Below are 24,008 nucleotides of genomic sequence, written 5' to 3' on the forward strand. Positions count from 1 at the left end.
TGTTTCTTTTTAAAATTTAATATAAACTATTATTAAAAAACAAAAACCTTATTATTTGTAGACTTTTGTATTGTTTATGTTTTTTCACTTTTTTTTTAAAGTAACAACAACAAAAAATTTATGTTTTTTTCATTAAGTGTTTGAAAATTTTGTTTGTAACCAAAAGTAGCCAGTAGTTTGTCAAAAGTAATTGTAAAACTTTTCTTAAGTTCTTAAAAATTTTTTTATTAATTTTTTTATAATTATTATTATTAATAGTTAAACTTATGTTTCTTATTAATTAATTATTAAATTTAAATAAAAATATTTTGTTTTATTTTTAATTGTGATATTTGAAAATTTGTGTTGAAACCTTAAAAACAAAATCAAAAAAACAAATCTTAAATTTGTTGAAAAAAAAATTTTTTCTCATAAAGAATTTGTTTTATATTTTAGTTTTCTCTAACAACCACTCTTCCCCTTAAACCCCCCTGCTTTTTAAAGAGAAAAATTATTTATAAAAAAAAACTTTAATTATTTTAGTTATTTAGTTAATATTTTGTATAAACGTTTTTTTTTATTATTATAAACTAAAAATCCAACAAAAACGCTTTTTTATTAAAATTAGTTTTGTTTTATTTTTTTTTAAATTTATTTTATATTTTATTATTATCATTATTATTATTGTTTAAAAGAAGTAAACACCTCTCCTCCCCTTACCCCCTCTAAAAAATAAAACTTTTTCTTATTTCTTAATTTTATTAAAAATTGACAATAATTTTTAAGTGAAACTGCAGAAAGAAAAAAATATTAATAATAAATAAAAAAAAAATAAATATTTTTTAAAAATTTTAAATTTTCAGTTTTTTTTTTTTTTATTTAATTTAATTTTATTTTACTTAAGAATTTGATTTTTATGATTTTTTTTTCATTAAAACCATTTTCTTTAATAAAATTAAACAAAAAATTAGTTTTTAAAATTTTTTAAAATAGTAGTAGAAATACTACTATTTTTAAACATACCAAAAATTTCACTTTTTAGTACTTATTATGATAGTTTTAAGCTAAAAATTACAAAAAATTAATTTCTAAATCTTTAAAAAAAGTAGTAGAAATACTACTATTTTTCAAAATGCTAAAAACCTTATGTTGTGGCATTTTAAACAATTTTTAAAGCTAGAAAATCATAAAAATTGCTTTTTTAAAATTTTTCAAAAAAGTAGTAGAAATGCTACAATTTTTTAAAATGCAAAAAAAAAAACTGATTTTTGTTATATTTTTAAGCTAAAATTCATTAAAAGAGCTAAAAATATGATTTTAAACATTTGTCAAAAAAAGTAGTAGAAATACTACTTTTGTAAAAAGAAACTAAAATGAAATTTTTAAGTATTTTTTATGGTAATTTTTAGTTAAAGCAACTAAAAATGTTTTATTTTAACATTTTTGGAAAAAGTTGTAGAAATTTTTAAAAATTTTTCAAAAAAGTAGTAGAAATACTACAATTTTTCAAACTGCCAAAAACTTATTCTTTTCGTATTACTGATATTTTCAGTAAAATAGCGGAAAATTTTAATTTTTAAAAATTTTTCAAAAAAGTGATAGAAATACTACTATTTTTCAAACTGTCAAAAACTTATTGTTTTTCGTATTGCTAATAACATTTTCACTTAAAAGTCCTAAAAATGTGACTTTTTCAAAATAGTAGTAATAATACTACTATTTTTTAAAACGCAAAAAACGGATTTTTGTTATATTTTTAAGCAAAAATTCATTAAAAGAGCTAAATATATGATTTTAAACATTTTTTCAAAAAAAGTTGTAGAAATACTACTTATTTTAAAAGAAAGTAAAAACAAGTTTTTAAGTACTTTTTATGGTAACTTTTAACTAAAGTAGTAGATATTTTTAAACATTCTTCAAAAAAGTAGTAGAAAATACTACTATTTTTCAAACTGTCAAAAACTAATTTTTTTCGTATTGCTAATGATATTTTCACTTTAAAGTCCTATAAATGTGATTTTTTAACATTTTTCAAAATAGTAGTAAAACTACTACTATTTTTTAAAACTCCCATATAAGGTCCTTTTTGCTATATCGAATTTAATCGTTGTGGCTGATGATGGTGAGGCAGCATCAATCATCATGTTGGCGGACCACCACCAGACTTTTTAAACATAGTATAAAGCCTATATAAATAGAGATATACTTAAGATATCTGAAATGAAGATACACTAAATCTGAAATAAAGATACAAATAAACAAATTTGTTTAGTCTTTTATTCAGTTCAAGATCTGAAACAATTCCACTTTAGTTTTAGATCAATTCTCTTCAGTTCTAGTTCTGTTATGGTTCTGTTCTTGCCTTGGCTAGCAAATAATTTTTCAGAACCCTTAAATATAGAGGAAATTTTGATGAAATATTGGTCTCAGATTCACGGATTCAGCTTAAGTACTAATCTCTTATATCAAATTTTTGCAGCTCTAGGCCTCACGACCCAGATATAATACCACAAATTGCTTAAAATAAAAAAATCGGGAATTTTAATTAAATTTTGGCCCCAGGTCCATTCTGAGTCCATTTTTGGATTCGGCATGGGATTTTACCAGAAAGCTCAGTTTCCAGCCAGATTCGACCAGTAGTTTCCGAGTTTGAAGCAAAATGAAAAAAAATCTGAAATTTTGATGAATGTTGGACCGAGGACCCATACTACAACAAAATATCAAATTTATTTTTTTGTTTGCTTTAATCTCGAAAACTACTGGCCGAATCTGGCTGGAAAATCACCTTTCTGGTAATTTCCCATGCTGAATCCGAAAATGAACTCAGAATGGACCTAGGTCCATTGTTTCATCAAAATTCTCGAAATTTTTTTATTTTGAACAATTTGTACTATAACTACGGGGTCTTAAGGCCTAGGGCAACTGAAATTTGACATTTAGAACTAAAATCTATGCTGAATCCGAAAATGGTTTCAGAATTGAGCTAGGTCCAATATTTCTTAAAAATTTCAGCACAAAAATTTTGAACCGAATATTCCACGAAATTTAATTTTACATCAAGATTTTTCCAATACACGAGGTTCTTGTCTTGGCTAGCAAATTTTTTTCAATTGTCCAGACAAGAACCCCCATATGTAGAGGGAATTTTGATGAGTGTGGGACCTAGGTCGCTTTAATCTCTTGAACTAGTGGCAGAATCTGGCTGGAAAGTCCAAAAATGGACTGAGAATAAACATAAGACCTAAATTTTAATCAAAATTTTGGTATTTAGTGACCAAAAGTGTCTAGAAACTGGACGTTTTGCTATTATTATGAAGCTAAGAAACCTGTAAAAACACACCTTCCAACTTACCTCTGAATGTTTGGATTTTCCAAGAATTAATTCATTCTGATATTTAATAAAATTATTTAATAATTTTTCTTTATTTAACATTTAAACTTAATACTAATACATTTGTAATTATATATATTCTGGGTTCTGAATATATTTTAAAACGATCTAGCCTTGTCCGTCCGTCTGTCTGTCTGTTGAAAATACGATAGAGTCCAAATGGAACTAGCTACTTCCTTAATCTTTTTGTAAACAAATTTGTGCCTCTTATGAGGAAATATCTAGATAGTCATCATCGCAGGCATCTTCCTGGGCCTTAACACTTTATAACATTTTATAAGGATCGGTCCATAATCGGACATGAACATGTCTTCTAGGAACCTAAATCTCTTTGTCGAATTTTATAAGGATCGGTCCATAATTGACCTTACCCCACATATAACGTCCCCTTCAGAAAATGACTTTAGTGGTCATAGCTGGATTTTTTCCTAAATTGAAAAAAGTACTAAAAATACTACTATTTTAAAAATTGTTTAAAATACGATTTTTATATTCTAGACGACTTGTCTGGGCTTAAAATGCTTAAAAATTGATTTTTTTTTTTTGGGAAATTTAAAAAAGTAGTAGAACTACTACTATTTTTAAAATTGTTGAAAAAAACGATTTTTAGCTCCAAAAAACTTTTTTATGGCTTAAATTGCACAAAAAAGTGATTTTTAGAAGAATTTAAAAAAGTAGTAGAAATACTACTATTTTAAAAATGGTTAAAAATTAGTTTTTCGCTTTTAAACCCATATATTATGGTTAAAAATGCATAAAATTGAAATTTTTGCAAAATTTAAAAAAGGTAGTAGAAATACTACTATTTCAAAAATTGTTTAAAAACCGGTTTTTAACTTCTAGAAGACTTTTAATGGCTTCAAATACATAAAAAAGTAATTTTTGGTGGAATTTAAAAAAGTAGTAGAAATACTACTTTTTTTAAAAAACTGAAAATTAATGTTTTTGTTTAATTTTATGCTTTTTTGTAGAGGGTTTATGTTGTTTTTGATTATTTTAAGTTTAATGGATTGATATTTTTATTTTTTATAAATTTTCTTAAGTAAACTTCAGCAACGAGACATGAATGTGCATGTTTTGCATAGAAATATATTGAATGAAATAAAAACAATACTTCCTTTAAGGAGTAAAACATTGAAAACAAAAGAAAAACAACAAATTAAACACTTAATACAAACAACCAAAATATTAATAAATTATACATTAAATAATACAAGTTATCGCTTTTACTGTTATTGATTGAAATGATTGAAATAAATGTGTAGATATTTTTAATTTTCGATTTTATAATTATATTTTTATTACTAAAATATTGAAAAAAAATATATATTAAATAGTATTTAAAACTAACAAATGAAAAATTGTCAAATGGATAAGTATACAACAACCAAGAAGTAACCGAGTGAGAACGAATAAATGGAAATGACAGCTGAAGCAATCTCTGAATAAAAGGATTAATTGTTTGGAAGAAGCTGTAAATTAACAATTAACTTGGCTTTAATAAGAAATAAGAACACATACACACACTCTAACATACACACACATGTATACAGCCATACACAAATGGTTAACAAGTTAAATACATTTATAAAACAAAAAAACAAAAGAAATAATTTAAAATAGCTGTAGTTTTAACAATAACAAAATAATGTTAATAAATTGGTAATCAAAATTTAAATTTACAAAAAAAAAACTTATTAAATATTGATAAAAAACAGTAAAATATTGAAATATATTTTTTAGTTTGTGCTAAAAAGTTGAACAAAAGGAGAAGAAAACAAAAATTTTAGAAAATTTCTGTTTAAAAAAAAGTAGTAAAAATACTACTATTTTAAAAATTAACAAAAATGTGTTTTTTAGCTATTTTTATAAAGATTTTACTGTAAAAATAAATTTATAGCAATTTTAAACACTTTTTTAAAAAAGTAGTAGAAATACTACTATTTTTAAAATCAATAAAAATCAGTTTTTCTGTAAATTTAATAAAGTTTTTGCTCTAAAAACAGTATTTTGAGCAATTTACAAAATTTTAAAAAAAGTAGTAAAAAACTACTATTTTTAAAATACACAAAACTTGTTATTTTTAATTTTGCTGCTGTTTTTAGATGTTTTTGTTTCATAAAAATGTGTTAACAGCAATTTTAGACACTTTTAAAAAAAAGTAGTAGATATACTACTATTTTAAAAATCAACAAAAATAAGATTTTCTGTAAGTTTCTTCAAATTTTTGCTCTAAAACAGTATTTTCAGTAATTTTATAAAATTTAAAAAAAGTAGTAGAAATAGTACTATTTTTAAAATTCACAAAATTTGTTATTCCTACTTTTGCTGCTGGTTTTGGATGTTTTTATTTCATAAAAATGTGTTTACAGCAATTTTAGACACTTTTTTAAAAAAGTAGTAGAAATACTACTATTTTTAAAATCAACAAAAATAAGTTTAATAAAGTTTTTGCTCTAAAAACAGTATTTTCAGCAATTTTACAAAATTTTAAAAAAGTAGTAGAAATACTACTATTTTTAAAATCAACAAAAAGAAGTTTTTCTGTAAGTTTAATAAAGTTTTTGCTCTAAAAACAATATTTTGAACAATTTTACAAAATTTAAAAAAGTAGAAAAATACTACTAATTAAAAACGGTGTCAAAATGAGTTTTTATTTAGTCTTTTTTTGGTCTAAAAAATGTATTTTCTGATATAAAAAAATATTTCAAAGAATTTTACTACTTTTTTAAAAAAAATAGTAAAAATACTACTTTTTTAAAAAGCAGTAAAATACGTTTTTTCATTACTTTTATAGATTTTCTATACTAAAAATTTGATTTTACAACCTTTTTAAAAAAAGTACTTAAACTACAACAATTTTTAAAATTCCTTAAAAGAAATCCCTCTTCTCCTTTGTCTACACACTTAACAAATTGCAAAAGTAATTTAATTGAAAAAAATAAAAAAAAAATTGCAATTGATTGACAAATAACTAATGAATTGATTGAAATGCATAAAGACGCCACAGCGAATAATTTTAAAAAGTTTAAATTAAAGAGAAAAAGTATTAAAAAAACATTTATAAATGTGCAAAGAATTAAATACAGAAATTGTTAAATAAAGAAACTAAATAAAAAGATAAAAATAATACTAAAAGAAAAATCAAGTTAAATATGAATTGAAAATTGAATATATTGAAAGAAAAATTTTGGAGAAGTTGTTTTATTAGGTATAAAAATTAAAAGGTAAGTGAAACTAAATGTTCTATTATTCTTAATAAATTTTTAATTCATATTGATTTTCTAAGAGAATTGATTGAATGAAAATCATAAAAAACACATTTAAACGTCATCTTCAAGTCAATTAATAAAGCTTTAAACGAAAATGCAGGGTTTTTTGTACATTTAGAAAATAGTAGTAAAATACTACTTTTTTCAAATTAAGCCAAATTCAGCAAAATTTGTCAGTTAGCTAATTAGTTGGTTAATTAGTTAGTTAGTTAGTTAGTTAGTTAGTTAGTTAGTTAGGTAGTTAGTTAGTTAGTTAGTTAGTTAGTTAGTTAGTTAGTTAGTTAGTTAGTTAGTTAGTTAGTTAGTAGTTAGTTAGTTAGTTAGTTAGTTAGTTAGTTAGTTAGTTAGTTAGTTAGTAGTTAGTTAGTTAGTTAGTTAGTTAGTTAGTTAGTTAGTTAGTTAGTTAGTTAGTTAGTTAGTTAGTTAGTTAGTTAGTTAGTTAGTTAGTTAGTTAGTTAGTTAGTTAGTTAGTTAGTTAGTTAGTTAGTTAGTTAGTTAGTTAGTTAGTTAGTTAGTTAGTTAGTTAGTTAGTTAGTTAGTTAGTTAGTTAGTTAGTTAGTTAGTTAGTTAGTTAGTTAGTTAGTTAGTTAGTTAGTTAGTTAGTTAGTTAGTTAGTTAGTTAGTTAGTTAGTTAGTTAGTTAGTTAGTTAGTTAGTTAGTTAGTTAGGTTAGTTAGTTAGTTAGTTAGTTAGTTAGTTAGTTAGTTAGTTAGTTAGTTAGTTAGTTAGTTAGTTAGTTAGTTAGTTAGTTAGTTAGTTAGTTAGTTAGTTAGTTAGTTAGTTAGTTAGTTAGTTAGTTAGTTAGTTAGTTAGTTAGTTAGTTAGTTAGTTAGTTAGTTAGTTAGTTAGTTAGTTAGTTAGTTAGTTAGTTAGTAGTTAGTTAGTTAGTTAGTTAGTTAGTTAGTTAGTTGCTAGTTAGTTAGTTAGTTAGTTAGTTAGTTAGTTAGTTAGTTATAGTTAGTTAGTTAGTTAGTTAGTTAGTTAGTTAGTTAGTTAGTTAGTTAGTTAGTTCTGTTCTGTTCTGTTCTAGTTCTGTTCTAGTTTGTTCTAGTTTGTTCTAGTTCTGTTCTAGTTCTGTTTCTAGTTCTGTTCTAGTTCTGTTCTAGTTCTGTTCTAGTTCTGTTCTAGTTCTGTTCTAGTTCTGTTCTAGTTCTGTTCTAGTTCTGTTCTAGTTCTGTTCTAGTTCTGTTCTAGTTCTGTTCTAGTTCTGTTCTAGTTCTGTTCTAGTTCTGTTCTAGTTCTGTTTCTAGTTCTGTTCTAGTTCTGTTCTAGTTCTGTTCTAGTTCTGTTCTAGTTCTGTTCTAGTTCTGTTCTAGTTCTGTTCTAGTTCTGTTCTAGTTCTGTTCTAGTTCTGTTCTAGTTCTGTTTCTAGTTCTGTTCTAGTTCTGTTCTAGTTCTGTTCTAGTTCTGTTCTAGTTCTGTTCTAGTTCTGTTCTAGTTCTGTTCTAGTTCTGTTCTAGTTCTGTTCTAGTTCTGTTCTAGTTCTGTTCTAGTTCTGTTCTAGTTCTGTTCTAGTTCTGTTCTAGTTCTGTTCTAGTTCTGTTCTAGTTCTGTTCTAGTTCTGTTCTAGTTCTGTTCTAGTTCTGTTCTAGTTCTGTTCTAGTTCTGTTCTATTTCTGTTCTAGTTCTGTTCTAGTTCTGTTCTAGTTCTGTTCTAGTTCTGTTCTAGTTCTGTTCTAGTTCTGTTCTATTTCTGTTCTAGTTCTGTTCTAGTTATGTTCTAGTTATGTTCTAGTTCTGTTCTAGTTCTATTCTAGTTCTATTTTAGTTCTGCTCTAGTTCTATTATAGTTCTATTTTAGTTCTGTTCTAATTCTGTTCTAGTTCTGTTCTAGTTTTTTCCTAGTTCTGTAAAAAACTTTAATAAGCTAAAATGTTGAAATTTTTCAAGTAGTAGTAGAAATACTTTTTTTAAAATGTCTTAAATTTAACTTTTTAACAATTTTTATAGTTTTTTACCATAAAAAGTAGTTTATAGATAATTTTAAACAATTTCTCAATTTCTTTTAATATTGAAATGGGATCACTATTTTAATTATATTTTTCTTTGAGTGTAAACAATATTTAGCATACAATATAATTATTATAATCTTGTTATTTAAACAATAACAACTATATGGAAGAGAGAACTAAATTCTTGGCTATCAATACACAAAACATATTTGGTCTTTTAGTATTAGTTTGGAACTCCCACTGAGTAGAAGTATTGAAGCGTTTGCGTTGAAATTTAAAGAAAAATTAAAGAAACAAAAAAACTCGTATTAATTAAAAATTAAATTATAAAAAATTTTATTTGAAATTTTTTAGAAAAATGTCTGTGATTTTAGTATTCTGTTTGGTGTTTGCTTCGGTGTATTTTTTCTTAAAATGGTATAAAGTATTTTTAACCGGCATACAAATGCCTGGACCCTGGGCAATACCTTTCATGGGCAATGTGCAAATGATAACAAAATTAACACCAGAAAGTGAGTTATTTTCCATTTCGATTAAGATTAAGTTAAAAATAACTTAATGCATTTAGCAACATAGAAAACAAATAATTAAATTTGTTTTTTTTTTACTAGAACTTCTTTTTCACATACAAAACTTTCGCGAAACTTGTGGAGAATCTTTTCGCCTCTGGCTGGGACCCAAACTTTGGGTATTTTTACATACCCCTGAAGAAAATCGTGATGCTTTACAGGATTCTTCTTTAAGAAAAGCAGATACTTTTTTGTTGTTGGACAAACTTATCGGCAATGGTTTACTAATAAGTCATGGTATTTATGAAATTTCTTAAATAGAAAGAAATTTTTTATATTTAGCTTTCTTTAGGCCAATTTTGGGAGTCTCATCGTAAGGCCTTGGGGCCCGCCTTTCATCCTAACATTCTAAATGGTTTCACCGAAACCATTTGCCAACATGCTGACATTTTGGTGGAAATTTTAAGAAATTTACAAACGAAACCGGTGGAAATAACGGATTATTTATTTCCCTGCATAATGGACTCTATAATAGAGACCTCTATGGGTAAAAATTTACAATCACAAAAGGATGAAAATCATTTTTATACTCATGCTTTTCATAGGTAAGTTTGAAAATTTAAAAAAACTTAAAAAAATATTTTTTTGGCATTTTTTTAAAAAAGTAGTAAAATACTACTATTTTGAAAATGTTTAAATTTCAACCAATAACAACTTATCACACTTTTCCTAAATGAAATAACAAAATTTTGTTAAATTTTTAACAAATTTTCAAAAAGTAGTAGAAATACTACTTTTTAAATTTCATAAAAAACCTTATAATTTGCTTAAATTTTGTTATTTACAACTCATTTCTCTTAATTTTAAGAAATTTAAAAATTTTTTTGGATTTTTGAAATTTTTGGAAAAAGGTAGTAAAATACTACTACTACATATTTATAAATTTGTAAAATTTCAACTAAATTAGACATTTTATTTATTTTCTTACATTCCTAATAAATATTATTAAAATTTTGCCAAATATTTTAAAATTGTAAAAAGTAGTAGAAATACTACTTTTTTTTAAATAGTTTTAATTTCAACTAAAAATTTATTTTCTTATATTTCTAACATTTACTTCTCAAAATAGCGATTTTTTTCGAAATTTTTCATATATTTTTAAAATAGTAGTAAAAATACTACTTTTTTAAATTTCATAAAAACCTTATAATTTGGTTAAATTTTACTATTTATATATTATTTAAAACAATTTGATGAAAATTCATTTAAAATTTATCGAACATTTTTAAATTTTTAAACATTTTATAAAAAGTAGTAGAAATACTACTTTTCTTAATTTGTTGCAATTTAATCTTAAAAAAGATTTTTTTTTATATTTCTTACATTTTTTACATTCCTAGTAAAAAATTAATAAAAAATTGACAAATTTTGCAAAAATGTCAAAAAGTAGTAGAAATACTACTTTTTTTTAAATTATTCCTATTTGACCTAAATTCAAATTAAGCTGTTATTACATATTATGGAAATAGCAATATTTTGAATTTTTCTTCATTTTCTTAAATAGTAGTAAAAATACTCCTTTTTTAAATTGTAGAGAAAATCATAATCTTTCTACATTTCTTGTTATTTTAGAAAATTCTATTAATATCATGTACAATCAATCTATGGAAAAACTGTGCATATTTTGTAAATTTAAAAAAATGCAGTAGAAATACTACTTTTTAAAGTTGTTCCAATTTGACCTAAATTCGAATTTATCTTATAAAACTTACATATAATTTATGGAAATAGCAATATTAATATTTTTTTAAATAGTAGTAAAAATACTACTTTTTTTAAATTGTAGTGAAAATCATAATTTTACTACATTTTCTTGTTATTTTATACAATTTTATAAATATCATGTGAAAATTGTAGAAAAACTGGGCATATTTCGTAAATTTTGTAAAAAGTAGTAAAAAATACTACTTTTTCAAAATTGTTGCAATTTGATTGAAATTAACATTTGACTACATTTCTTATATTTTCTATATGAAAATATTAATATTTTAATAAGATTAACGCCTTTTTAGAATAGTAGTAGAAATACTACTTTTTAAAATTGGTCTTAAATTCGAAATTTTATTAATTTTAACCGTTATTGTTGTTTCTTACAAATCTATTAAGTTTATTGGGAAATTTGTGAACAAAAACTTGAAAATTTTTTAAAAAGTAGTAGAAATACTACTATTTTCAAATTATCCCAAATTCACCTAAAACATAACCTTTTTATTTTCTTACATTTTCTTATATGAAACATGAAGATTTTAGTATTTTTTGTAGATTTTCCAAATAGTACTAAAAATACTACTATTTTAAAATCGTTATAAATTCCCCTAAAATAGAATTTTATTTACTTTTTTACATTTTTCTGTACGAAACTGCAAGATTTCAGTATTTTTTTTGGACATTTGCGAAATAGTACTAAAAATACTACTATTTTTAAATCGTTTCAAATTCATCTAAAATAGAATTTAACATAGTTTCTTACTTTTTCGTGTATGAAACCGCAAGATTTTAGTACTTTTTGGACATTTGCGAAATAGTACTAATAATACTACTATTTTTAAATCATCCCAAATCCACCTAAAATAGTATTTTATTTACTTATCTTATATTTTTCTGTATGAAACAGCTATATTTTAGTAATTTTTTAACATTTTTAAAATAGTACTAAAAATACTACTATTTTGAAATCGTTTCAAATTCTATTTTAGTTGATTTAACATACTTTCTTAAATTTTTCTGTATGAAACAACAAGATTTTGGTACTTTTTTGACTTATTTAAAAAAGTACTAAAAATACTACTTTTTCAAATTGCTCCAAATTTGAAAATTTATATTTTTTACGCTATTCTGCTACAAAAAAGATATAAATTATTATATTTAACACATTTTTAAAATAGTACTAAAAATACTACTTTTTTAAAAATTTCAAATATTTTTAATTTTTCATGACATTCTTAAGATTTAATTTTTTTATAATTATTTTTAGAACTAGTGAATTACTTTTCGCCAGAATGACTAATCCTTGTTATTCTCCGATTTCATTTACAATAAAACTTCCGCTTGCCAGGAATTGGATAAAAATCTTAATATTATACACACCTTAATGGAATCGGTTATAAAGGAAAGACAAGAATATTTCAGAGAATTAAAAGAATCAGGAGATTTGATTGATATCGGTGGAAGTGGTAAACGTAAAAGACCTCAATGTCTTTTAGATACTTTACTAACAGTGGAAATAGATCAGCAACCTTTGACCTTGAAGGAAATCCGAGATGAAGTTAATACTTTTGTGTTTGCGGTAAGATCTACATCTTTTTGGATTATAATGTAAATTGACCAAATATTTTTCCACTTTAAAGGGAGTTGACACCACTACTGCTACCATGTCCTTTGTGCTATACGCTTTAGGCAAATATCCCGAGGAGCAAAAACGTCTATTACAGGAGTTACAGCATCATAATTTGGATTATAGTGAATCCTTAACACCCAGCGATCTTAATAAATTAGAATATTTGGATATGTTTATTAAAGAATGCCTAAGGTTCTATACCATAGTACCTTTAACCGGAAGACAAACTACCCAGCCCACTAAAATCGGTCAACGTACTTATGCTGCTGGCATTACTTTATGGATTAATATGTACGGTTTGGCTCATGATGAAAGCCTTTTCGAGGACCCTTGGTCCTTTAAACCCTCACGTTTTACTAAGAAATCCTATGAAAAAGTTCCCAAATTTAGTTATATTCCTTTTTCAGCGGGCCCCCATATATGCATTGGACGCAAATACGCCTTTTTGATAATGAAAATTTTGACCGTAAAAATTTTACAGAAGTTACAAGTTTCTCTCAGAGATCCTGACGAGGAATTGGTGTTAATGGCACAAATGGTTTTAAAGGCCAAAAATGGCATAAATTTGGTTTTTAATGAAAGATTGTGAGACAGATTTTTAAGAAAATAAAGAAAAATTTTGAAAACCTAAAAAAGTAGTATTTTTTGTACTATTTTAAAAAATGGTAAAAATATAATTAATTTTCGTAATTTATAGCAGAAAAGTGTAAAAAATTATGAAAATTTTAGTTTTAAGCAAATTTGAAAAAAGTAGTATTTCTACTACTATTTTCAAAAAGTCGAAATTATACTGAAACTTAACTTTTTTAACAGAAAACCTAAAAATATCACAAAATTTCAAATTTAGAACAAATTGAAAAAAGTAGTATTTTTACTACTATTTTCAAAATGTTGAAATTATATTGAAATTTAGCTATTTTATATTAGAAAAGTTTGAAAAATTTTAAAAAAATAATAAAATTATATCATTTTGAAAAAAGTAGTATTTCTACTACTATTTTCAAAATGTCAAAATTACAAAAAACCCAACTATTTTTTGCCAGAAAACATTAAAAAAATATGTAATTCAAACTTTTGAAAAAAGTAGTATTTTTAGTACTATTTTTAAAATGTCTAAAAAGTAAAAAACCTTGTTGTTTCATACAGAAAAATTAAAGAAACTTAATAAAATTCTATTTTAGGTAAATTTGGTACGATTAAAAACTAGTAGTATTTTTAGTACTACTTTTAAAATGACCAAAAAGTACTAAAATCTTGCTGTTTCATGCAGAAAAATTTTAGGAAATAAATAAAATTATATTTTAGGTGAATTTGGAACGATTTAAAAATAGTAGTATTTTTAGTACTATTTTTAAAATTAACAAAAAGTACTAAAATCTTGCTGTTTCATACACAAAGTGTAAGAAAGTATATAAAATTATATTTTAGGCGAATTCGGAACGAATTAAAAGTAGTAGTATTTTTAGTACTATTTTTAAAATGGCCAAAAATTACTAAAATCCTGCTGTTTCATGCAGAAAAATATAAGAAAATTAATAAAATTATATTTTAAGTGAAATTGGAATTAATTTTAAATAGTAGTATTTTACTACTTTTTGAAAAAATATTTTTTTTTAATTTTTCACAATTTTCAAAATAAATTTAATAAATTAGTAAGAAATAATAAGAAAGTTGATAAAATTTTGAATATTAGATGAATTTACAAAAAGTAGTATTTCTACTACTGTTTTATAAAAGTCAAATATTTATTAAAATATTGCTTTTTCATATAGAAAATATAAAAAATGTTAGTAAGTTTGAGATTTCATGATTTTTTCTATTATTGAAAAAGTAGTATTTTTACTACTATTATAAAAGGTATGAGTACATAATGGCAAAATATTGTTACTTTCATAAAGTAGATGTAAGTAATTTCAGCTTAAGTTGAATTTTGATCAAATTAGAACCATTTTTAAAAAGTAGTATTTCTACTACTTTTTTCAAACTATACAAAAATTCATAGTTTTTCTATAAATTTTATATGACTTTAATAAAATTGTTTAAAATAATAAGAAAATGTAGCAAAATTATGATTTTCTCTACTATTAAAAAGAGTAGTATTTTTACTACTATTTAAAAAAGTATGAAAAATGACAAAATATTGATATTTTCATAAAGTAGATGTAAGTAATTTCAGCTTAAGTTAAATTTTAGTCAAATTGAAACCATTTTTAAAAAGTAGTATTTCTACTCCTTTTTTCAAAATTTACAAAAATTTTTTATAAATTTTACATAATATTAATATTATTAAACGAAAATATAGCAAACTATAATTTTCTCTACTATTAAAAAGAGTAGTATTTTTACTACTAAAGTATGAAAAATGACAAAATATTGCTATTTTCATAAATTGCATTTAAATGATATAAGTTAATGTCGAATTTTGGTCAAATTGCAACAGTTTTGAAATAGTAGTATTTTAGTACTTTTTTAAAAATGAAGGAAAACTCACAGATTTCTATAAGTTTTACATAATATCAATAAAAGTGTGTAAAGTAACAAGAAAATGTAGTAAAATTATGATTTTTTAAAAACATTTTCTCTGTTTTATTATTAAAAATCTGAATTTCCTTCAAATCTAATAAAAACAACAAGAAAATCCCTTTATTTTCTTACATATTCTTAAAATTTTTATAAAAATACCCACAATTCACTGTATGTCCCATAATTTTATTTAAATGTAAAGAAAACCCTAAAAAATATCTTTATTTTGTTCAAAAACTAAAAAAAAATCATTTTAAACTCTTTTATTTTTCAAAAATTAACGGTTTCAATAATTTACCAAACAACCCTGTTAAAAACAACAAAAAACTCACAACAGCAACTCTGACTCTTATCAAAAACATCGCACTCGCTTCAAAAAACAAACAACAACAATATGAAAACAAAAACATAGCAAATGTCAACAAAACGAAAAAAAAACACACTTGACAGCTGACTAACAACAAGAGAAAATAAAGAGAGCAAATTATTAACGACGTGTAAAAAAATTATAAAAAACCAAAGAATTTGTTTAAATTTATAAACAAATCTAAAAAAAAACAATTAAAATTCTATATAATTAAAAAAACTTACAACAAAAACAACATGCAGTCCGAGGATTTATTGCAATTTAAGGATTTTTCCAATACAACCCAACACCAGCAGTCCTCCGGCACAAATAAATGTCAATTCTCCTACACATTCCAATAGCAATTCCTCCTCTGGTGCGGGACGACAACGTGGTGATCCTTTACAGGATTTAATCTACGACATGAGTAATTCGGCTAATATTTTAAGCGGCTCGGGTGGGGGTTCAGCAAATGGTGCTGGTTCTGCTAATGGTGGAGAAGGTTTGCCAGAACCTGCCACCGCTGGCACAAATAAAGTGTCTTCTTGACTTTGGAATATTATCAGCAATTTTTCAATGTTGACACCTTAATGGTTTTGGAACGTATTGCTAATTCTATGATCCCCAAGAGGGCTCCTGGGAATTATTTGAAATCGATTATAGGTCAGAATCCAGATTTGTATGGTCCTTTTTGGATTACCACTACTTTGGTGAGTTTTTTTTTGGATATCAACACAAAACACTAAACTAATTTTATTTATCTCAATGTACAGATCTTCAGTATTGCTATTAGTGGCAATATTGCCAGTTATTTGCAGGCGGCCGATGACCACTACAAGTGGCGTTATAATTTTCACTTGGTTTCGGTGGCGGCCAGTTGTATCTTTGTCTATGTGAATTTATTGCCAGCGGCTTTGTGGGGCCTATTTAAGTATAGTTTGAAACCCATACAAGAGGGTTTGGAAACGGAGAATGTAAGTAAAAATACACAGACCATAGGGCAGACTAGAGTCCATAACATAAAATAGCTTAAAGATATATTATAGACTAGACTATAGACTAGTCTATAGACTAGACTAGACTATACTAGACTAGACTATAGACTAGACTATAGACTAGACTATAGACTAGACTATAGACTAGACTATAGACTAGACTATAGACTAGACTATAGACTAGACTATAGACGATATAGACTAGACTATAGACTAGACTATAGACTAGACTATAGACTAGACTATAGACTAGACTATAGACTAGACTATAGACTAGACTATAGACTAGACTATAGACTAGACTATAGACTAGACTATAGACTAGACTATAGACTAGACTATAGACTAGACTATAGACTAGACTATAGACTAGACTATAGACTAGACTATAGACTAGACTATAGACTAGACTATAGACTAGACTATAGACTAGACTATAGACTAGACTATAGACTAGACTATAGACTAGACTATAGACTATAGACTAGACTATAGACTAGACTATAGACTAGACTATAGACTAGACTATAGACTAGACTATAGACTAGACTATAGACTAGACTATAGACTAGACTGTAGACTAGATTAGACTATAGACTAGATTAGACTATAGACTAGACTATAGACTAGATTAGACTATAGACTAGACTATAGACTAGACTATAGACTAGACTATAGACTAGACTATAGACTAGACTATAGACTAGACTATAGACTAGACTATAGACTAGACTATAGACTAGACTATAGACTAGACTATAGACTAGACTATAGACTAGACTATAGACTAGACTATAGACTAGACTATAGACTAGACTATAGACTAGACTATAGACTAGACTATAGACTAGACTATAGACTAGACTATAGACTAGACTATAGACTAGACTATAGACTAGACTATAGGCTAGACTATAGACTAGACTAGACTATAGACTAGACTAGACTATAGACTAGACTATAGACTAGACTATAGACTAGACTATAGACTAGACTATAGACTAGACTATAGACTAGACTATAGACTAGACTATAGACTAGACTATAGACTAGACTATAGACTAGACTATAGACTAGACTATAGACTAGACTATAGACTAGACTATAGACTAGACTATAGACTAGACTATAGACTAGACTATAGACTAGACTATAGACTAGACTATAGACTAGACTATAGACTAGACTATAGACTAGACTATAGACTAGACTATAGACTAGACTATAGACTAGACTATAGACTAGACTATAGACTAGACTATAGACTAGACTATAGACTAGACTATAGACTATACTACTAGACTATAGACTAGACTATAGACTAGACTATAGACTAGACTATTGACTAGACTATAGACTAGACTATAGACTAGACTATAGACTAGACTATAGACTAGACTATAGACTAGACTATAGACTAGACTATAGACTAGACTATAGACTAGACTATAGACTAGACTATAGACTAGACTATAGACTAGACTAGACTATAGACTAGACTATAGACTAGACTATAGACTAGACTATAGACTAGACTATAGACTAGACTAGACTAGACTAGACTAGACTAGACTATAGACTAGACTATAGACTAGACTATAGACTAGACTATAGACTAGACTATAGACTAGACTATAGACTAGACTATAGACTAGACTATAGACTCTATAGACTAGACTAGACTAGACTATAGATAGACTATAGACTAGCTATATACTAGACTATAGGCTAGACCATAGACTAGACTCTAGACTAGACTATAGACTAGACTATAGACTAGACTATAGACTAGACTATAGACTAGACCATAGACTAGACTATAGACTAGACTATAGACTAGACTATAGACTAGACTATAGACTAGACTATAGACTAGACTATAGACTACGACTATAGACTAGACTATAGACTAGACTATAGACTAGACTATAGACTAGACTATAGACTAGACTATAGACTAGACTATAGACTAGACTATAGACTAGACTATAGACTAGACTATAGACTAGACTATAGATATCCTGGAGTTTAGGCTAGACTATAGATATCCTGGACTTTGGGCTAGTTTAACAATTTATGTTCTTTTTCCAGGCTGATACACCCCTTCTTTGTTGGCCTTAATGGTGTTTATGGTTATTCTTTGGCTATTTACATTCCTGTTCTCCATTTGTGGGTTATACAAGTGAGTTAAGATGAATTTCTTTAAGAAAAAATGCTAACTTTTCCTTCATTTCCAGCTGTCTATTCTACAATGGCTTTTGGTCATCACTGCCGCTTTATTATCCGGTTCTGTTTTTAATTGCTGTTCTCACACCAGCCTTAAGAAATTCCAAAATTTCTTTATTCCTGATTATAGCCATTCTTGGAGCTCATTTTCTTTTGGCAGCTGGCTTTATGTTGTGTTTCTTTCATGTACCCAGTGGTGGTAGTGTACGTTCTGTAACACCCGTTGTTAGCTCAGCCGCTCCCATAATTAATATAGTCAAACATTCGGTGGTATCGACGGCCAAGGCATTAGTGGGAAATATCAATGAACTAAAGTTTAATAAGTTTATGTTTATTTTATTATTATTATTTTGCAGGTTTTTTAAGTTTTAATTTTTACAGAAATTAAGAAGAGTATTAAATGATTAATAAAAAGAAAATTGGATTATTTACATAAGTGAATTGATGAAGAAATGCTGCAGCTTAAAAGAAAAAGATTGCAACGGGAAGTTTTTTAAGATAAAACAGTGTAAAGAATTTAGGAAAAGCAGTTGCTGGTAACAGAGTTTCAAGATAAAGCAGTGACATAAACTATAAATCAAGATAAAACAGTTTCAAGAAAGAATAATGATTAAAACATTTACAACGATTAAACAGTGTAATCAAGAAATTTAAGGTAATTTCTAAAGATTATTATAAAATATTTCATAAAATTTATAGGAAATTTAACAAATTTTAAGAAAATAATTATCAAAACTGAAGAATAACAAACTAGAAATTGGAAGATTATAATTTTATCTCCAAATAGTTTTTCCTTAAACTTTTTAGGTCATTTAATTCAAAGTCCTTCTAATTGACATTTTATCCCGTTATCTGGGTTCCTTTGTATGATTTAATTGTTTCCCTCTATGATGACATGTTAGTGTCATTTAAAATTTGATTTGCACATAAATTAAATTTACATTTGTTATTTTGAAAACATTTTGTAATAAAAGTCAGTTTTGTAATAAACTTATTTTACCTTTTTACAAAACATATACCATTGTTTCTTTATAAAACCAGAAACCGGTCTTGACCAGACCTTTTTTTTTCTAAAACAAAACCTACTGCAGTTTGCCTTTACAAAAAAAAAACCCTTATCAATTTGTAATTTTTTGTTGTAAGTTTGGTTTTCAAAAATATGGGTTGCATTTGCTGGCTGTTGAAAAAAAAAACTTCCTTTTGTTTCAAAGTTCCAGTTTGGCTGCTATCTAAATGATGTCTATGTTTTCTTTTTTTATTCCACAGCTATTGTTATTTTTACAGCCTCCTGTCTCTGTTCGTATATACTTTTTGGTTAATCCTTTTGTTTTCCTTCCGCTCTCTCTTTACCCTTTCTCAATTTAGTTTTTAATTTTCTTTAGCCAAAGGGAGTTTGGCCTTTATATAGCGAAAAACTTTATCTAAAACTGCATTTACATGCTGCAAGAAAGGGTTGCTTTGTCTATATTTATAAAGGGCAGTTGGGTGGCATGAGATTAATCCTAAAACTAGGAATAACATCAGAAACGACAAAAAGTTAAAGCTAACTGATAGGTAAATATAGTATGAAAAAAAAGAATAAAACGTTAATTGGAAGTTAAAGTCCGAAATGGGAAAAAACTGAAATTGAATAATTTTAAAGTGAATTTACATAGATTTCCTTCATTGAAGAAAATTTTAAGGAAAGACAAATTTTAAGTCTACAGTCTAGTCTATAGTCTAGTCTATAGTCTAGTCTATAGTCTAGTCTATAGTCTAGTCTATAGTCTAGTCTATAGTCTAGTCTATAGTCTAGTCTATAGTCTAGTCTATAGTCTAGTCTATAGTCTAGTCTATAGTTTAGTCTATAGTCTAGTCTATAGTCTAGTCTATAGTCTAGTCTATAGTCTAGTCTATAGTCTAGTCTATAGTCTTGTCTATAGTCTAGTCTATAGTCTAGTCTATAGTCTAGTCTATAGTCTAGTCTATAGTCTAGTCTATAGTCTAGTCTATAGTCTAGTCTATAGTCTAGTCTATAGTCTAGTCTATAGTCTAGTCTATAGTCTAGTCTATAGTCTTGTCTATAGTCTAGTCTATAGTCTAGTCTATAGTCTAGTCTATAGTCTAGTCTATAGTCTAGTCTATAGTCTAGTCTATAGTCTAGTCTATAGTCTAGTCTATAGTCTAGTCTATAGTCTAGTCTATAGTCTAGTCTATAGTCTAGTCTATAGTCTAGTCTATAGTCTAGTCTATAGTCTAGTCTATAGTCTAGTCTATAGTCTAGTCTATAGTCTAGTCTATAGTCTAGTCTATAGTCTAGTCTATAGTCTAGTCTATAGTCTAGTCTATAGTATCTATAGTCTAGTCTAGTCTAGTCTATAGTCTAGTCTATAGTCTAGTCTATAGTCTAGTCTATAGTCTAGTCTATAGTCTAGTCTATAGTCTAGTCTAGTCTATAGTCTAGTCTATAGTCTAGTCTATAGTCTAGTCTATAGTCTAGTCTATAGTCTAGTCTATAGTCTAGTCTATAGTCTAGTCTATAGTCTAGTCTATAGTCTAGTCTATAGTCTAGTCTATAGTCTAGTCTATAGTCTAGTCTATAGTCTAGTCTATAGTCTAGTCTATAGTCTAGTCTATAGTCTAGTCTATAGTCTAGTCTATAGTCTAGTCTATAGTCTAGTCTATAGTCTAGTCTATAGTCTAGTCTATAGTCTAGTCTATAGTCTAGTCTATAGTCTAGTCTATAGTCTAGTCTATAGTCTAGTCTATAGTCTAGTCTATAGTCTAGTCTATAGTCTAGTCTATAGTCTAGTCTATAGTCTAGTCTATAGTCTAGTCTATAGTCTAGTCTATAGTCTAGTCTATAGTCTAGTCTATAGTCTAGTCTATAGTCTAGTCTATAGTCTAGTCTATAGTCTAGTCTATAGTCTAGTCTATAGTCTAGTCTATAGTCTAGTCTATAGTCTAGTCTATAGTCTAGTCTATAGTCTAGTCTATAGTCTAGTCTATAGTCTAGTCTATAGTCTAGTCTATAGTCTAGTCTATAGTCTAGTCTATAGTCTAGTCTATAGTCTAGTCTATAGTCTAGTCTATAGTCTAGTCTATAGTCTAGTCTATAGTCTAGTCTATAGTCTAGTCTATAGTCTAGTCTATAGTCTAGTCTATAGTCTAGTCTATAGTCTAGTCTATAGTCTAGTCTATAGTCTAGTCTATAGTCTAGTCTATAGTCTAGTCTATAGTCTAGTCTATAGTCTAGTCTATAGTCTAGTCTATAGTCTAGTCTATAGTCTAGTCTATAGTCTAGTCTATAGTCTAGTCTATAGTCTAGTCTATAGTCTAGTCTATAGTCTAGTCTATAGTCTAGTCTATAGTCTAGTCTATAGTCTAGTCTATAGTCTAGTCTATAGTCTAGTCTATAGTCTAGTCTATAGTCTAGTCTATAGTCTAGTCTATAGTCTAGTCTATAGTCTAGTCTATAGTCTAGTCTATAGTCTAGTCTATAGTCTAGTCTATAGTCTAGTCTATAGTCTAGTCTATGGTCTAGTCTATAGTCTAGTCTATAGTCTAGTCTATAGTCTAGTCTATAGTCTAGTCTATAGTCTAGTCTATAGTCTAGTCTATAGTCTAGTCTATAGTCTAGTCTATAGTCTAGTCTATATTCTAGTCTATAGTCTAGTCTATAGTCTAGTCTATAGTCTAGTCTATAGTCTAGTCTATAGTCTAGTCTATAGTCTAGTCTATAGTCTAGTCTATAGTCTAGTCTATAGTCTAGTCTATAGTCTAGTCTATAGTCTAGTCTATAGTCTAGTCTATAGTCTAGTCTATAGTCTAGTCTATAGTCTAGTCTATAGTCTAGTCTATAGTCTAGTCTATAGTCTAGTCTATAGTCTAGTCTATGGTCTAGTCTATAGTCTAATCCATAGCCTAGTCTATAGTCTAGTCTATAGTCTAGTCTATAGTATAGTCTATAGTTTAGTCTATAGTCTAGTATATGTTTTATTCTGTATTCTATTCTGTATTCTAGTATATAGTCTAGTCCATAGTCTAGTCTATAATCTAGTTTTAGTGTTGTCTATAGATTAGTATATAGTCTAGTCTAAGCCTAAGGAAAAAGCCAATTTTTGGACTAAATTATAAATTCAGTTTAATTTCTAAAAAAGGACTTTTATGATATAAGAAAGTACTTTTTCATTCAGTTTAATTTGAAGAAGTACTTTTTAAAAAAATTTAATAAAATTACGTCATTAAAAACAATTTTTTAAAGAGCATCAATCCATTTTATTATATTATTCAGCTTTCGATCTGACCATCATTAAAACAAATTTCAATGAATAATTCATGCCATGCCACAGATCCCAAACTATGCCTTTTTCTCCCTTCTCAGAAACCGGTTTCTCCAGATAAGGACCATTAAGATGACTACGAAAACAAATATAAAATGATACCAAACAAAAACATTCATTAAGTCAAAACCTACCTCTGATGACAATAACCAACCACAGGCTCCGTGTCATAGTTTGGCACAATTATGCAATTTTGACCCATCATTATCCTGATCCAAAGTGGTAAATTTCTTACCCACCTGTTCGCTTAACGCATCTCCAGCCGAAACCCACATAAGAACCCAATCTTTAAGTTCGGATAAGTCCGCTTCAGAGCCCACTATAAAATTATTATATTAGCATAAGCTATATGTTTATCATGATCCCCTAGTACGATCAAAAGTTCTTGGGGTCCTTTGGTTTAGTTAGCTGATGTAAAGGCTCTAAACCTATAAAGAATTCTTTGTGTTTATCGCCAAAACCCTGCTGATAATCCGCCCAATTGCGATAGAAATTCTCCGAACCATCTAGACGTCTTTGTATTGGTGTCCAACCATTGAAGATATAAGAAAGATCTGCGGAACATTTCGATCTTTCCTCATCTGCATACCAGCTTTCGAATGACTCCAATTGCCAAAGTAATTTTTCATGTTCATATTTGTCCCACTACTTGCATTTTCATGTTCTTCAGCTGATTTCTAATGGAATTCACATTCTGCACTAAATTACTGAGCTAGTAGTCCACTCACTGCTTCTATCATCTTTCTCAGCTTTTATAAGTTGAATTAATAGAAATAATAAAATTGGAAGAGTAACAGTTTTGAATTGCATTTTTCTCAAGACCTTCTACTTAGCGTTTTATTTAACAAATGAATCATTTGCAATTTATTTGTTTATTTATTATCAATTTTATTTTGTATGTAGAATTTTGTGAATTCTAGGTATTCAATAAATTATCGCTGCAGGTTAAAAGGTGACAGATTTTACTCTACAGCTGGGTTTCCTGGGAAACAGATATTTAAAGGTTTTAAATATTTCTTAGGAATCTTGATAATTATGAAAAGACAAAAACTTCTTTTAAATTATTAACAAAACTAAAAAAATAGACTAGTCATAGT

The 24,008-nt window shown here is 26.7% G+C and overlaps 2 protein-coding genes and 1 pseudogene across 2 annotated transcripts; 2 read left to right on the forward strand and 1 right to left on the reverse strand.

Moving 5' to 3' along the window:
• The first annotated feature begins 8,818 nt into the window (after positions 1 to 8,818).
• Positions 8,819 to 13,126, forward strand: LOC119611327 (probable cytochrome P450 311a1). Its single transcript, XM_037966870.1, is given in 6 exon segments — positions 8,819 to 9,105; positions 9,205 to 9,399; positions 9,455 to 9,707; positions 12,137 to 12,171; positions 12,174 to 12,448; positions 12,510 to 13,126. Coding segments are annotated over 6 exon segments (1,491 nt in total). The 5' UTR covers positions 8,819 to 8,951; the 3' UTR covers positions 13,089 to 13,126.
• Positions 13,127 to 15,448: 2,322 nt separating this feature from the next.
• On the forward strand, positions 15,449 to 18,484 carry LOC119611329 (annotated as a pseudogene).
• Positions 18,485 to 22,806: 4,322 nt separating this feature from the next.
• LOC119611324 (fibrinogen-like protein 1) lies at positions 22,807 to 23,168 on the reverse strand. Its single transcript, XM_037966868.1, has 2 exons — positions 23,046 to 23,168; positions 22,807 to 22,987 (listed from the first exon to the last, which is right to left on the reverse strand). Exons 1-2 carry the CDS (start codon positions 23,114 to 23,116, stop codon positions 22,855 to 22,857), a joined length of 204 nt encoding a protein of 67 aa, XP_037822796.1. The 5' UTR covers positions 23,117 to 23,168; the 3' UTR covers positions 22,807 to 22,854.
• Between the last annotated feature and the right edge of the window lie 840 nt (positions 23,169 to 24,008).

This window comes from Lucilia sericata, unplaced genomic scaffold, assembly GCF_015586225.1.
Source record: "Lucilia sericata isolate MDLA Ls3-8-SP2 unplaced genomic scaffold, ASM1558622v1 Contig001421F_arrow, whole genome shotgun sequence".
NCBI classification, from domain to species: domain Eukaryota; kingdom Metazoa; phylum Arthropoda; class Insecta; order Diptera; family Calliphoridae; genus Lucilia; species Lucilia sericata.